General features: G+C 42.8%; 2 protein-coding genes across 2 annotated transcripts in view; one reads left to right on the top strand and one right to left on the bottom strand.

Annotated features, from left to right (window-relative positions):
- fbxo16 (F-box protein 16) overlaps nt 1-7,993 on the bottom strand; it is a 47,293-nt gene extending 39,300 nt beyond the window's left edge. The window contains exons 1-3 of the mRNA XM_078213776.1: nt 7,908-7,993; nt 3,948-4,096; nt 1,171-1,206 (exon numbers count right to left, since the gene is read on the bottom strand). Coding sequence (XP_078069902.1) covers nt 1,171-1,206; nt 3,948-4,043 — 132 coding nt within the window. The 5' untranslated portion in view covers nt 4,044-4,096; nt 7,908-7,993. The remainder of the gene's footprint in view (nt 1-1,170; nt 1,207-3,947; nt 4,097-7,907) is intronic.
- Nucleotides 7,994-8,128: 135 nt separating this feature from the next.
- The window catches only part of LOC144493855 (frizzled-3), a 128,537-nt gene continuing 123,339 nt past the window's right edge, over nt 8,129-13,326 (top strand). The window contains exons 1-2 of the mRNA XM_078213424.1: nt 8,129-8,218; nt 12,323-12,467. The gene's annotated coding sequence lies outside the window, so the exon portion shown is untranslated. The remainder of the gene's footprint in view (nt 8,219-12,322; nt 12,468-13,326) is intronic.

Below are 13,326 nucleotides of genomic sequence, written 5' to 3'. Positions count from 1 at the left end.
GGACTGGTTGAATATGAGCTCCCTGGGGATTGGTAATTAACCAACCAGATGGCGCTCATGTGCCGAGTCCTGTATAAAGCAGACCCCTGAGTGGGTCCATTATCACTTTGTCCTGGTTGGGACTTGTTGTGTTCACCATGGACTTGTAGTTTTTTGTCCTACTTTATTTTGTGCAATAAAGTACTGTTCCTTTACAGCCGACTCCTGATAAATATTGGTCGCCACATCACCAGAAGGATGCAGATGCTTTGGAGAGGGTACAGAAGAGGTTTACCAGGATGTTGCCTGGTCTGGAGGGTATTTGCAATCTCAGGGTCATTAGATGAGCTTTCAACCACATTACGTACTATCACTAAGATCATTGACTGAATCTGCCCCGCCTCAGCTCCTTTGCTGCTTCAAGTCTCATCCATGTCTTTCTTATCTCCGTATTTGACTATTCTAGCACACTCCTGGCCAGCCTCCCCCATTCTACCCTCCGTAAACCTGAGGTCATTCAAAGCTCTGCTGCCTGAGTCCAGAGGTTGGATAAACTTGATTTGTTCTCACTGGAACGACGGAGGTTGAGGGGCAACCTGATAGAGGTTTACAAGATTGAGTGGCATAGACAGAGTGGATAGTCAGGTGCTCCTTCCTACGGTAGAAAAGTCAAGTGCTAGGGGACATAGGTCTAAGATGAACGGGGAAAAGTTTAGAGGAGATGTACGAGGCAGAGAGTGGTGAATGTCTGGAACGTGCTGCCCAAGGAGGTGGTGGGAGCAGGTACGATAGCAGCATTTAAGGGACATCTAGGCAAATGCATGAATAGGATGAGAATGGAAGGATACGGACTCTAAGTGCATACGGTTTTAGTTTAGGCAGGCTTGGGGGGCCGGAGGGCCTGTTCTTGTGCTGTATTGTTCTTTGTTGTTCATTTATTCAATGGATGAATTTTCTGAACAGCCAAGGGATCTATTAATTTGTTAATGTTTTGAATCCATATAACTTCTTCAGTCCTACAGTCTCGAAACATTAACTCTGTTTCTTTCCCCTCAGATGCTAGGTTTTTCCAGCATTTTCTGCTTTAATTTCATATTTCCAGCTTCCATTGTATCTTGCTTTTAATCTACTAATTTGTATTTCATTAAAATTAAAACTTTATATCTCCAAACCAATTAATGATCCTCTTACCCATTTCCTAAGTAATTCTCCTCTTTCTTCAAAGACCTAATGGAATGAGAAAAGAACACATTAGAATTAAAAGGCAATCTCTGTTTCTTGGAGATATCCAAGGCACATCCAACAAAGTGTCTCTTTTAAATCCACACAGGGAGCTTTTTCTTACTTGTCTTCCTGCACAGGCAATTCAATCTTTAATCCTGTGGTTGCTTCTTCCCACTCTTCTAATATTCAAAGTGTGAAGACCCACAATTTTTTCTCTTCTACTTAGGATCCTTTCTTGATGTTTGCAATGAAACAAAATCCCACCTTCATCACCAATTTTCTTTCTGTAATGACCTAACTATGTTCGGGGCTGTCGGTTTTAACAAAAAGAGGGGAGGTGATGGTGTAATGGTATTGTCAGTGGACTAGTAATCCAGAGACCCCGGGTAATGCTCTCGGGACCCGGGTTCAAATCCCACCATGGCAGCTGATGAAAAGTTAAAGTTTATTTATTAGTCACAAGTAAGGCTTACATTACAATTAAGTTACTGTGAAATTCCTCTGGCCATCACACTCTGGCGCCTGTTCGGGTCAATGCACCTAATCAGCACGTCTTTCAGACTGTGGGAGGAAACCAGAGGAAACCCACGCAGACACAGGGAGAATGTGCAAACTCCACACAGACAATGACCCAAGCCGGGAATTGAACCCGGGTCCCTGGCGCTGTGAGGCAGCAGTGCTAACCACTGTGCCACCGTGTTGCCCCAAGTTGAATTCAATACAAAATCTGGAATTAAAAGTCAAGTATGACCATGAAATAATTGTCACAAAAACCCACCTGATTCACTCATGTCCTTTAGGAAAGGAAATCTGCTATCCTTACCTGATCTGGCCTACATGTGACTCCAGATCCACTGCAATGTGGCTGACTCTTAAAATGCTCTCTGAAATGGAGGGCAGTTAGAGATGGGCAATAAATGCTGGCCCAGCCAGTGGTGCCCACATCCCATAAATTAATTTTTTTAAAAAGAACATGGTTTGCACATGTAGAGTCAAACTAACAACAGATTTATTCCAGCAGCTTTTGCCTGTGGAGAATACACACTCAAAGTAAAAGCAGGAGCCTGTGAAAAACTCTGATGACATCACCATCAAATCATGTGATCAGCTCTTAAAGCAAACATGCAACCCCTTAAATATATAACAGGGGCTTGACAAGAGTAGATGCCGAGAGGCTGCTTCCTCTTGTGGGAGAATCTAGGATCAGAGGACATATTCTATGAGTAAAGGTTTGCCCATTTAAGACAGAGTGGGAAGAAATTCCTTCTCTCAGCGTGTAGTGAATCTGTGGAATTCTTTACCGCAGGGATGCTGTAAAGGCTGTATTGTTAAGTATGTTCAAGGCTGAGATAGACAGATTTTTAATCAGTAAAGGAATCAAGAGTTATGAGGCTAAGGCGGGAAAGTGGAGTTGAGGATTATCAATCAGATCAGTCATGATCTCATGAACGGTGGAGCAGACCCGATGAGCTGAAACCCCTACTTCTACTCCTATGTCTTATGGTTTTATAAGGCAGCCTTGTCAACAAAATCAATACTAGCGATCAGTGATGTTAAAAGGAATTAAAATTGCGAGAGGTTTGTCCTCAATCAATCTAGACACAGTATGAGTATATTAGGGAAGATAACTTGTAACCTGAGCAATAGGATAGGCAACTGCAGCAGAACTACATTCAGTTGCTTGGTAGTAGAAAACTAGAATATCGTTGAAAAGAGAGACATTTTGCCAAAGATTTTCACCTTGAACTCCTCAGGACAAATGTGAGAATGCCAACTTTTAAACAATCACTTCATACTACAGGAGTAATAGAATAAGTTGACTTTGATTTGCTGAAGCATTGTTATGGAGAATGTAATGGGGAACTATACACCCCCCAAGCTCCTGAATAATTCAAAACGCTACAAGGCTTGAATGTATTTCTGTTTGCAGGGAATGGGTCCTGCCATGGGAATATCTGTCACTTCCAGCGAGCATAAATGAGCCACCTTATAAATTTGACTGATTATCTTAAGTTGGTTGTTAATGTTGCTGTTAGCATGCACAGCATCATTTAACAGGCACTGCCCAATCGTGGAATCACATCTAACATTAGACGTTTTGATTTTACAAGTGCAGTCTTGTCAAGGTTGGTCAGTATCCTGCCTATTACAAACAGCTGAAGGAACATGCTGCTTGATTTAATCAGCCAATCTTTGGGACGTACAGTCTATCTTGTCAAAGATCTATTTTCAATCCTTCGAGACCTTTTGTTTTATCTTTGCATAAAACTACAGCAAACCTTATGTATAACAAATGGCACCGGTGAAATGCAGTGTTGTTCCTCAAATACAATATGCTTCGAAGGAAATTCACATTGAAAAGGCCCAAAAATCCCCAGATTTTAGTTTGAATGAACGTTCTATGGTTTTCAAGATAACCATAGAATGGTTATATTGTAAAGCCAGAGTTCTCTCATCGCAGTACATTCCTATCAACTAGATCTTGGCAGTTCCACTCCATTTGGCCAGAACTGTAACCTTTCAATGTTATCAACTTCAGTCCTGGCTCCTGCCTATATTTCACACGTGAAAGAAGTAGAATAATTTGCCTGATCACCTCATATCTACCATCCGTCACCACTGATCATGATTATCCGCCTATATGGAGAACACACGACAAAGAAGTAATTTATCTAGGATACAGCTTGTTGAATGTGATTATTAAAAGCCATTTTCCTCAGTAATTTGAAGTCACATTCCCTTGCCTTGTCATTGGTGGGTTGGTGGTTCAGGGGTGTCCACGTGCTCATCTTAGTCTGCATTTTAGGTCCATTCATGATCTTGGATGGTGCAAATGCCATTGTGAAATGAACAGTCGGTAGTTGTTCTTTCTCCTTGTGTGAAATCCATTCAACTGAAATTTAAAAGGCAGAACAACAATGAGTAAACCATTGGCATCACCTAACCATCAAAGCCAATGAATCTGATTCAAGCAACTGCACGTCTATCAGCCTAACCTCTATACCAGGCTGAAGGATACAGCATTCAGAAGGGAAGATCATGTTTTGTATCATGCCTGAAAGATACCATTGGCACTCTTGTACACTGGGAAGTTGCATAGCTATCCCCCGCTATTTTCAATCCAATACATCCCACGACACATACCAGGTGCACTAGAATGGAAAATCTATCCTATAATTTGATAACCATGCAAATAATGTAGACAATGGATTAGACTATCAAAAAGCCTTTACGTCAAAGGCTTCTTATTAAGGATGAAAGCAATGGTGCTCCATGGTACAGTGTGCAACTCTACGTGAGAGTACATTGCCCATTGCTCTGGGCATTGGGAAGACTTCACTAACTACAGAGGTTTGTCAATTTCAGACAGTTACATGCTGGAAATTCACTTCTTTATTCTTTTATGAGATGTGTGTATCGCTGGCACAGCCAGCATTTATTGCCCATCCTTAATTGCCCTTCTTGAACCACTGCTGTTCATGTGGGGTGGATACACCGACAGTGCTGTTAGGAAGGGAGTTCCAGAACGTTGACAATGAAGGAACAGCAATATAGTTCCAAGTCAGGATGTTGTGCAGCTTGAAGGGGAACTTGCAAGTAGTGGTGTTTCCATGCATTTGCTGCCATTGTCCTTCTAAGTGGTAGAGGTTATGGGTTTGGAAGGTGCTATAGAAGAAACCTTGATGAGTTGCTGCAGTGTATCTCATAGATGGTAGTGCCATTATGCGTCAGTGAATGATCAGTCATTGTGCATCAGGGAATTCATGTCTCAGGTCCCTGGATGGGATGCCAATCAAGCGGGCTGCTTTATTCTGGATGCTGTTGAGCTTCTTGAGTTTTGTTGGAGCTGCACTCATTCAGGCAAGCGGCAAGTATTTCATTACACTCCTGACTTGTGCCTTTTAGATGGTGGAAAGGCTTTCGGGAGTCAGTAGGTTAGTTACCTGCTGCAAAATGCCTAGTCTCTGACCTGTTCTTGTGCCACAGTATTTATGGGGCTGGTCCAGTTCAGTTTCTGATCAATAGCAACCCCCAGGATGTTGACAGTTGGGAATTCAGTGATGGTAATGGCATTAAATGTCGTGGGGTGATGGTTAGACGCTCTCTTGTTGGTCATTATTTGGCACTTCTGTGGCGCGAATGTTACTTGTCAATTACCAGTCCAAGCATCGTCTACTTTTTCATGGTTGGATTGTTATTAGGTACATCAAGGATGTGGGATTGATACTAATTAAGTTAGCATTTGTAAAAGGAATTTAATCCTGTAAACTGTGAGGTGATGTATTTTGGGAGGACTAACAAGGCAAGGGAACACAGTAAACACTAGGAAGTACAGAGTTTCATTGGGGTGCATGTCCAAAGATCCGTGATGGTAGCAGGACAGGAAGTTAAGGTGGTTAAGAAGACATATGGGATGTTTAGCTGAGGCATAGAATATAAAAGTAGGGATGTTATGATGAAGCTGTATAAAACGCTTGTTAGGCTACAGCAACATTACTGTGTTCAGTTCTGGTTGCCACACCTTTCAGGATGTGATTGTAGTAGAAAGCGTTCAGAGAGATTCACCAGGATGTTGCCTGGTCTGGAGTGCTTCAGCTATGATGAGAGGATGTTTAGGCTGGGGTTGTTTTCCTTAGAGCAGAAAAAGCTGAGGGGGACTTGATTAAGTTGTACAAAATTAAGTGAGACATAGAAAGGATAGATAGGAAGAAAATGTTTCCATTAGCAGAGAAGTCAATAACCAGGCAGCATAGATTTAAGATAAGGGGCAGGAGATTTAGAGGGGATTTCAGAAAAAACTTCTTTACCCAGAGGGTGGTTGGAATCTAGAACTCACTGCCTGAAAGGGTGGTAGAGGCAGGAATCCTCACAACATTTAAGAAGGGCATTTAGTTGAGCACTTGAAACACCATAGCAAACGAAGCTACAAACCAAGGGCTGGAAAATGGGATCAGAATACATAGGTGCTTGATGGCCAGCTCAGGTACGATGGGCCAAAGGGCCTCTTTCTGTGCTGTGACTCTAACCTGCATTTCCCTCGCACGGTTCTGGATAACCAATGTCTGTACTGAAGTCCAGTCATAAACTCATTTGCCATTAGTAGTCTATTTTGAAAAGTTGTGTTTAGCTGGTTCAGGATTACAATGTGCTGAGATTTATTTTGGTTTTTTGATTTGCTTTCATTTGGAATATGAATTTTATTTGTCAATTTTCCAGGCATTTTTTTTCCAATTTAGTATTGTTTTAACTTCTTCCACTTATCATCGCCTATTATTGACTTTCAGTTCAAAAACTCCAGTATGGAGTTCCTGTTGATTGTTCCTGTTCTTGGAGAGCTGGAGCTCTGGGAGGAGTTCCACAGAAATGTGCAAGAGGTAAGCTGTACATGAGGCCTTGGTTGAACAAGTCTGCAAGAGAACAATCCCTAAAGTGTAGAACTCTCTCAATACTGCACTAATTTGCCAGCCATGTTTAGGAGTTTAAGGTCTCTAAAGTGTGATCCATGATCTTTGTTAACCTGTCCTGCCATCTTCAAAGTTTTGTTCATCAGCATCCCCAGGACACTCTCCTCTCACACACCCTTTAAAACTGTATTGTCTCTTCTCATTCACCTACCAAAATTCACTTGCAGTTTTCTGCAGTGGGCTGCAGTATCTCCGTCCATCGTGTCAGCCTATGTCCTCTTGAAGTTTCCTCACCGTTTGACAGCACTGCAAACTGCAGGGATCTCATTGAAACTTACAGAACACTGAAAGGCCTGGATAGAGTGGATGTGGGGAAGATAGTTCCATTTGTAGGACAGGCTAGGATCCAAGGGCACAGCCTCAGAGTAAAGGGACGACCTTTTAGAACTGAGGTGAGGAAGAATTTCTTCAGCCAGAGGGCGGTGAATCTATGGAATTCATTGCCACAGAAGGTTGCAGAGGCCAGGTCATTGAGTGTATTTAAGACAGAGATAGATAGATTCTCGATTAGTAAGGGGATCAAAGGTTGCAGGAAAAGGCAGGAAAATGGAGTTGAAAAACCTTTCTGGCTGAACAGACTCAATGGGCCAACTAGCCTACTTTTGCTCCTATATCTTATGAACTGACTAGAGATAATAAAAGCAAAGATATTTCAGGTGCTGGAAATCTGGAACAAAAGCAGAAAATCCCAGAAACACCCAACTGGCCAGGTAACATCTGCTGAACCACCCTATGGCAAGAGGAATGACTAAGTGGCAGTTTACAGGGTCAGCTGGTGTTGACTGACCTCAATCCCACCCAAAGAGCCAGGATGATCTGCCATGAAATGGCTACCGGGCTGACAGCTGGGGGGAGGGGGGAGGGGGGAGGGGGGGTAGTGGACAGGACAGCAGCCATTGAACCACCAGAGTATTTTGGGCGGGCTGGCTGGCTGCAAAGACCCATCACAACAATGGAGGAAATGGAGCCTCAGGGTGCCCTGGCTGGGGATCACAGAGGCAGGCCGACCTGTAGGGATCTCAGCAAAAATGCCAGTTACTTCAACACCTTCTCCTTTCCCTCTCCCCTATATGCTCTATGAACGGTATGCTTTGTCTGCATAGCGCGCAAGAAACAACACTTTTCATTGTATCCCAATACATGTGACAATAATAAATCAAATCAAATGTCGTCACTCGGTTGCCGCCGTGTGGAGCCGCCTCTCATTTCACGCCATGATTTTTCCAGCTGATTTCTCACCTCCCGTTCACTCAGCTGCACCAGCCTCCATCTTTGCCTCCGCTTGGGCCTGGCTCAGTTTCTACGGCAACAGCCTGGCCCCGTCCCCGCGCGCGTGTTGGCCAACGTTCCGACCAATAGCATCGGTCACGGGTCACGGGTTCAGAGGCGGGAGGAACGCGTCGCCCGGGCAACGAGCATCGCCGCTCACCATTGGTCGCCTCCTCTCCGCCAATCGGGCCTCGTGTCGGAGGCGTGGTGCCGGTTGGTGAGGTTTTGACGGTGGTGCGGACGGGGGAGCCGGGATGGAGATGGGCGGCTGTTGCTGAAGGGTGAGCGCCTGAATGGCGGTGGCCGCGACACGGGTGCGGGGAAAGGGGAAGGGAAAGGGGAAGGGAAAAGGGAGAGTTAGACCGCAGCTGTGAGATTTGCTCCTCTCCCTTCCCCCGGAGGGCAGACCCTCAGGTGCAGCGGTTAACGGTCGTGCAGTACTTGCAGCTGTGGCTCGGTCGCCGGCTCTTGTCTCCTGTCTCTCCCCCCCCCCCCCCCCCCGGTTCTTGGGGGCCTCCCCTCCCCTCCTTCCCCCACCTCAAGATGCACGCCCGGGGTTTTCACTCTGTTTTGAGCCGAGACTGGCCGCTGTTGCCTTTTAATCCCTGTTAATGCATGTGTCTCGGTGTTTCTCCCTGGCTGAGTTTGCAGTGAGCGATCCTTCGTTTTAATACAAAGCGCAGTCTTGAGTTTCATTGCTTGTGTGTATCCCCAAATTAGATATTCCTTTTCTCTTATTATGTGCAAAATGATCCTGTTCAGATTTATTTTTCTATCCCGAATCTGTGCAGTTGCCTTTTCACTTTATTTCAAATTTTGTGAGGAGATGTGGGTTAACTTTTAACCTGTAAGCTGTGTAAATGTCGAGGTAATAGATCTGTTCCATCAATCTTTTCTTTATGTTAAAAAATCTTAGTTTACACGAAGATTATTTGATTGGGCCGAGGTCAATGGGGTAAAGAAACAATATACGAGTAAACATCCACTGAATGGTATTGAATCAGCACCAGGAGACACGGACAGTATCTGAGCAACCGCAGCTGAGCTCTTTTTACAAAATTTTAAAGTAAGGTAAAACACTTAGGCAAACATTGCAACTATTTTTTTTAAGTGGCCAAAAAACTGCAAAATAAGAATATATAGGTTATGCTAAAGCTGTTCAGATCCTTCATAAATTCTTTTTGGGTCTTCGTGTCAAAAAAAAGATTTATAAGGTTGATAAAAAGAAGAACATGACTCATCTCAAATATAAGAGGAATAAGATCATCTCAAGTATGAGTGATGAGATCTGTGCAAGACCTCTGAGTTGTGGGTTTTCATAAATAAATGAGTAATATTTATATTGGGATCTGCAAAATATTTAAAAAATGTTGTGTAATGATAAAAGGAAGCTGAATTGTTTGACCACTATAAGGCAGGGCCCCATCTGCAAGAGATGATGAGTGAATCTTGACTTTTATAGTTTAGAAAGAGGATCTTCAGTGGAAACTTTGAAGTATGTATAATGCATTTTATTGATAATCTTAACCCAGATAACGTGGCAGTTTATTTGCAAACTTTCAACTCCCATGAGCAGTAGTGTGATAATGATCAGATATGTTTTTGTGAGAATTGAAGGGATAAATATTGACCAGGTCACCAGGGTTCCCTCCTAAGGAATGGTCACATGCTCCACCTCATGCATGCATGGGTATGTGCAACTCTGTCATGACTCTTACCTAGCCTCCATTATTGAGACTGTCCAATAACATCACTGAGGGATTTCCCACACTGTCTTCACTCCATTCCCTCATTGACAAAATCTTTGCTTGCATTTTTGTCACCTTGGCACTGAAGTTGTCCAACATTTTCGCACTTCTATTGTAGACAAACTGCAACCTGTGCAGAACTCTCCACTTGCATCCTATCACATGTAAACCTCATTCAGGTATCAGCCCAGTCTCATCAGACTTTGCTGGTTGCTTGTACACCATTGCATTTATATTAGAATCTTTGGTTCCATGCCTCTTTTGGCACCTCCATGTGTCCTGTCTCCCTTCTGAGTCAAACTGTTGTCAGCAACAGGAATTTCAACTGTTATTTCTCCATCCTAGATCCCTCTACCCAAGTACACTTCTTCCCGTTTTCCGAAGTCTCCTGAAAATCTACCTTTTTTGATCACTTACTAAAGATCTGTTCCCGTTTCCTGCAACATCTGAACTCTGCCTTGTGAAGCACTGTGGCATATCACTACATTAGCTATACTAAGCAGAATTCTTCTATTTGAAATGGGAATTTATTAATTCATTTTTAGAGTTGGAATCTTATAGACCTTTCTAATTAGGCCTTGATCTATTGCAGATTGGGGAAGGTGAAGGATGTGCCCAGTATTTTACTGCAGTTCAGTTTCTAAATTAGATTGCATTTGGCTGTTTGCTTTGTGCTCTTCATTAAGTTATTGAAGTCATTTCTAAGTATCAATCACCTCACTGCTGAAGAATGGCTTTCAAATGGCCAGGTAATGAGATTCCTGCCACTCAGAAAGCGGAACATGTATGTTACAGAGATACCTTTAAAAGCAGTTGGGTGGGAAGGCACATTGCTTTGCAAGTGGAGAGTGAAAGATCTAGACAAAACCTGCATACTGTAATTTGATAACTGTAAGCATAACCAAGATTACGAAACAGGTTCATCTAATGTGCTGAAGGGAAAGCTGTCAGATTATTCTTGTAAATTTTAATTGTGGTTGGAAAGTAAAGTTTGAGCTCTCCCAAGATTGTTTTTTTAATTTTTAATTTCAACTGCATATTTTGTGTTTGACTATTTTGTTCTCTTGTTTGATATGTTGTAGTGCTGCATAGGGAAAACACGTCCATACGAATTAGGAGGAGGAGTTGGCTATTTGGCCCCTCGAGTCTGCTCCGCCATTCAGTAAGATCATGGCCGACCTGATTGTGGCCTCAGCTCCACTTTCCACCTACACCCAATAACCATTGACTCCCTTATTAGTCCAGAATCTATTTACTTCTACCGGCAAACTATTCATTATCCCTGCCTCCACTGTGTTCTGGGGAAGAAAGTTCCAAAGATTCACGACCCTCTGAGAAAAAAAATTATCCGTCTTAAGTTTTAAAATTAAGATGGATCCCCTAGTTCTAGTCTCTCCCACCAGGGGAAATGTCCTTTCAGCAACCACCCTGTCAATAAAATCACATCCGAACCGTCTAAACTCCCATGGATAAAGGCCCAGACTATCTAACCTCTCCTAGTAAGATGATATCCCATTGCATGTATCAGTCAAGTGAACTTCTTTGAACACATGTATACACTTTCTTAAATAATGAGACAAAAACTGTAACAGTACTCAAGATATGGACCTGAACCTTCCAGCAGTTCCCGCTGGCGATGCACCCCTGCCTCAGGTTTCCTGGCAGAATGTGGTGGCTTCAATGGGAAATTCCATTGACAGCAGCGGGACCAGAAGATCTCGCCGCTGGCCAACACTGAGTCGCTTCCTGTCATGAGAAAAATGCAGTGGGGAGGCGAGAGAATCTCACCTATGCCCTGAAGAATTGTAGCAAACATCCCTACTTTTACATTCCATTTCCCTTGCAAACAATGACATTATATTTGCCTTCCTAATCACTTGCTGATAACACTAAACCGTATACGTTAATTTGTTATTTTGCTTGTTTGGGGGGGGTGGTAGAAAAAAGGGTTTATCTATGTATAGCACCATTCATGACTTAAGGATGTTTCAAAGTACTTTACAGCTAATTAACTTTTAACTTTTGAAGTGTAGTCATTGTTGTTATGTAGGAAACCCATTAGACAATTTACACACAGCAAGCTTTCACAAACAGCAATGTGATAAGTGACCAGTTCTTTTTTGTATAATTTTATTGAGGAATAAATATTTGCAAGGGCATCAGGGTGGGAATTCCCAGTTCTTTCTTGAAAAAGATTGTGCTATGGGATGTGTTAGTTTGAACTAAGAGAGAGCGGACAGGGTCACTGTTTAACATCACATCTTAAAGATGGTACCTCCGAAGGGCAGCATTCCCTTACTGGAATATATGGCCTTAGATTTTTGTAAAGTCTCTGGAATAGGACTTGAACCCACAATCTTTTGGTTCAGAGGCAAGGGTGATACCAACAGAACCATAGCTGACATTTCATTCACATCTTGTGCTTTAGTGTCGATTGGTATAATTATTCAAGCAGAGATGTGAAAATGAGCACAGGAGCAGTTTTATTAGTTGATGGGCAGGTCGACTGTTTGTGAATTATCCCTCAATACTTAATCTCAGAGATGTGTCTAACCTGAAACATTACCCTTGTTTCTGTCTCTACAGATGTCTGCCAGACCTGCTAAGCATCTCCAACATTTTCTGTTTTTGTTTCAGATTTCCATCAGCCACAGTATTTTGCTTTTGTACAAGGTTGCTGGGAGCTTGTATTATTAAGCAGCAACTCGGTACACACTATAAAATAATCTGCATTTTATCTTTGCGGATATTTCAGGAAAACTTCACACACTTCATCCTGCAGGTATGCTTGATTCTGCCCTGCCATCTCCAGAAAGCTTATTAATATGCCTGTACCATCTGACTCAGTTTTACAACAAGTTTGGCCACAGTGCAGAGTAGTCTGGATTCCAGATGGGACCTTTATCTGTGTTGCTTTGTGCTGTCTGAAATAGGACTCTTCATTATGTTAGCGATCACAGCCTTGAGACAGCTGACCAATATGAGAATGCTGTACTAATGCCATAAGCAGGGTATTTGAGGTTTTGTCAGGGATGAGGTTAAAACTCATTAGGGGCTTGGATGGAATGAAATCTGTTGAATGTATTCAGGAGGAATTTCTCATTCAGTATGTGGATGGCCCGACTAGAGAGGGGACAAAACTTGACCTCCTCTTGGGAAATAAGGAAGGGCAGGTGACAGAAGTGTGAGTGAGGGATCACTTTGGGAACAGTGACCATAATTCCGTTAGTTTTTAGATGGCTACGGAGAATGATCGGTTTGGCCTAAAAATTAAAATTCTAAATTGGTGTAAAGCCAATTTTGAAGGTATTAGAAAGGAGCTTTCATAAGTTGATTGGGGGAGTCTGTTGGCAGGCAAAGGGGCATCTTGTAAGTGGGAGGCTTTCAAAAGTATGTTAACCAGGGTTCAGGGTAAGCACGTTCCTTTTAGAGTGAAGGGCAAGGCAGGTAGAAGTAGGGAACCCTGGATGACTCGAGATATTGAGGCCTGGTCAAGAAGAAGAAGGAGGTATATGACATGCATAGGCAACTGATCAAATGGATCCCTTGAAGAGTATAGAGTGTGTAGGAATAGAGTTGAGAGAAATCAGGAGGTCAAAAAGGGGACACGAGATTGCTTTGGCAGATAAGGCAAAGGAGAA

This window comes from Mustelus asterias, chromosome 5 (assembly GCF_964213995.1).
Source record: "Mustelus asterias chromosome 5, sMusAst1.hap1.1, whole genome shotgun sequence".
Classification (NCBI taxonomy): domain Eukaryota; kingdom Metazoa; phylum Chordata; class Chondrichthyes; order Carcharhiniformes; family Triakidae; genus Mustelus; species Mustelus asterias.
This window is presented reverse-complemented; position numbering and strand designations above follow the sequence as displayed.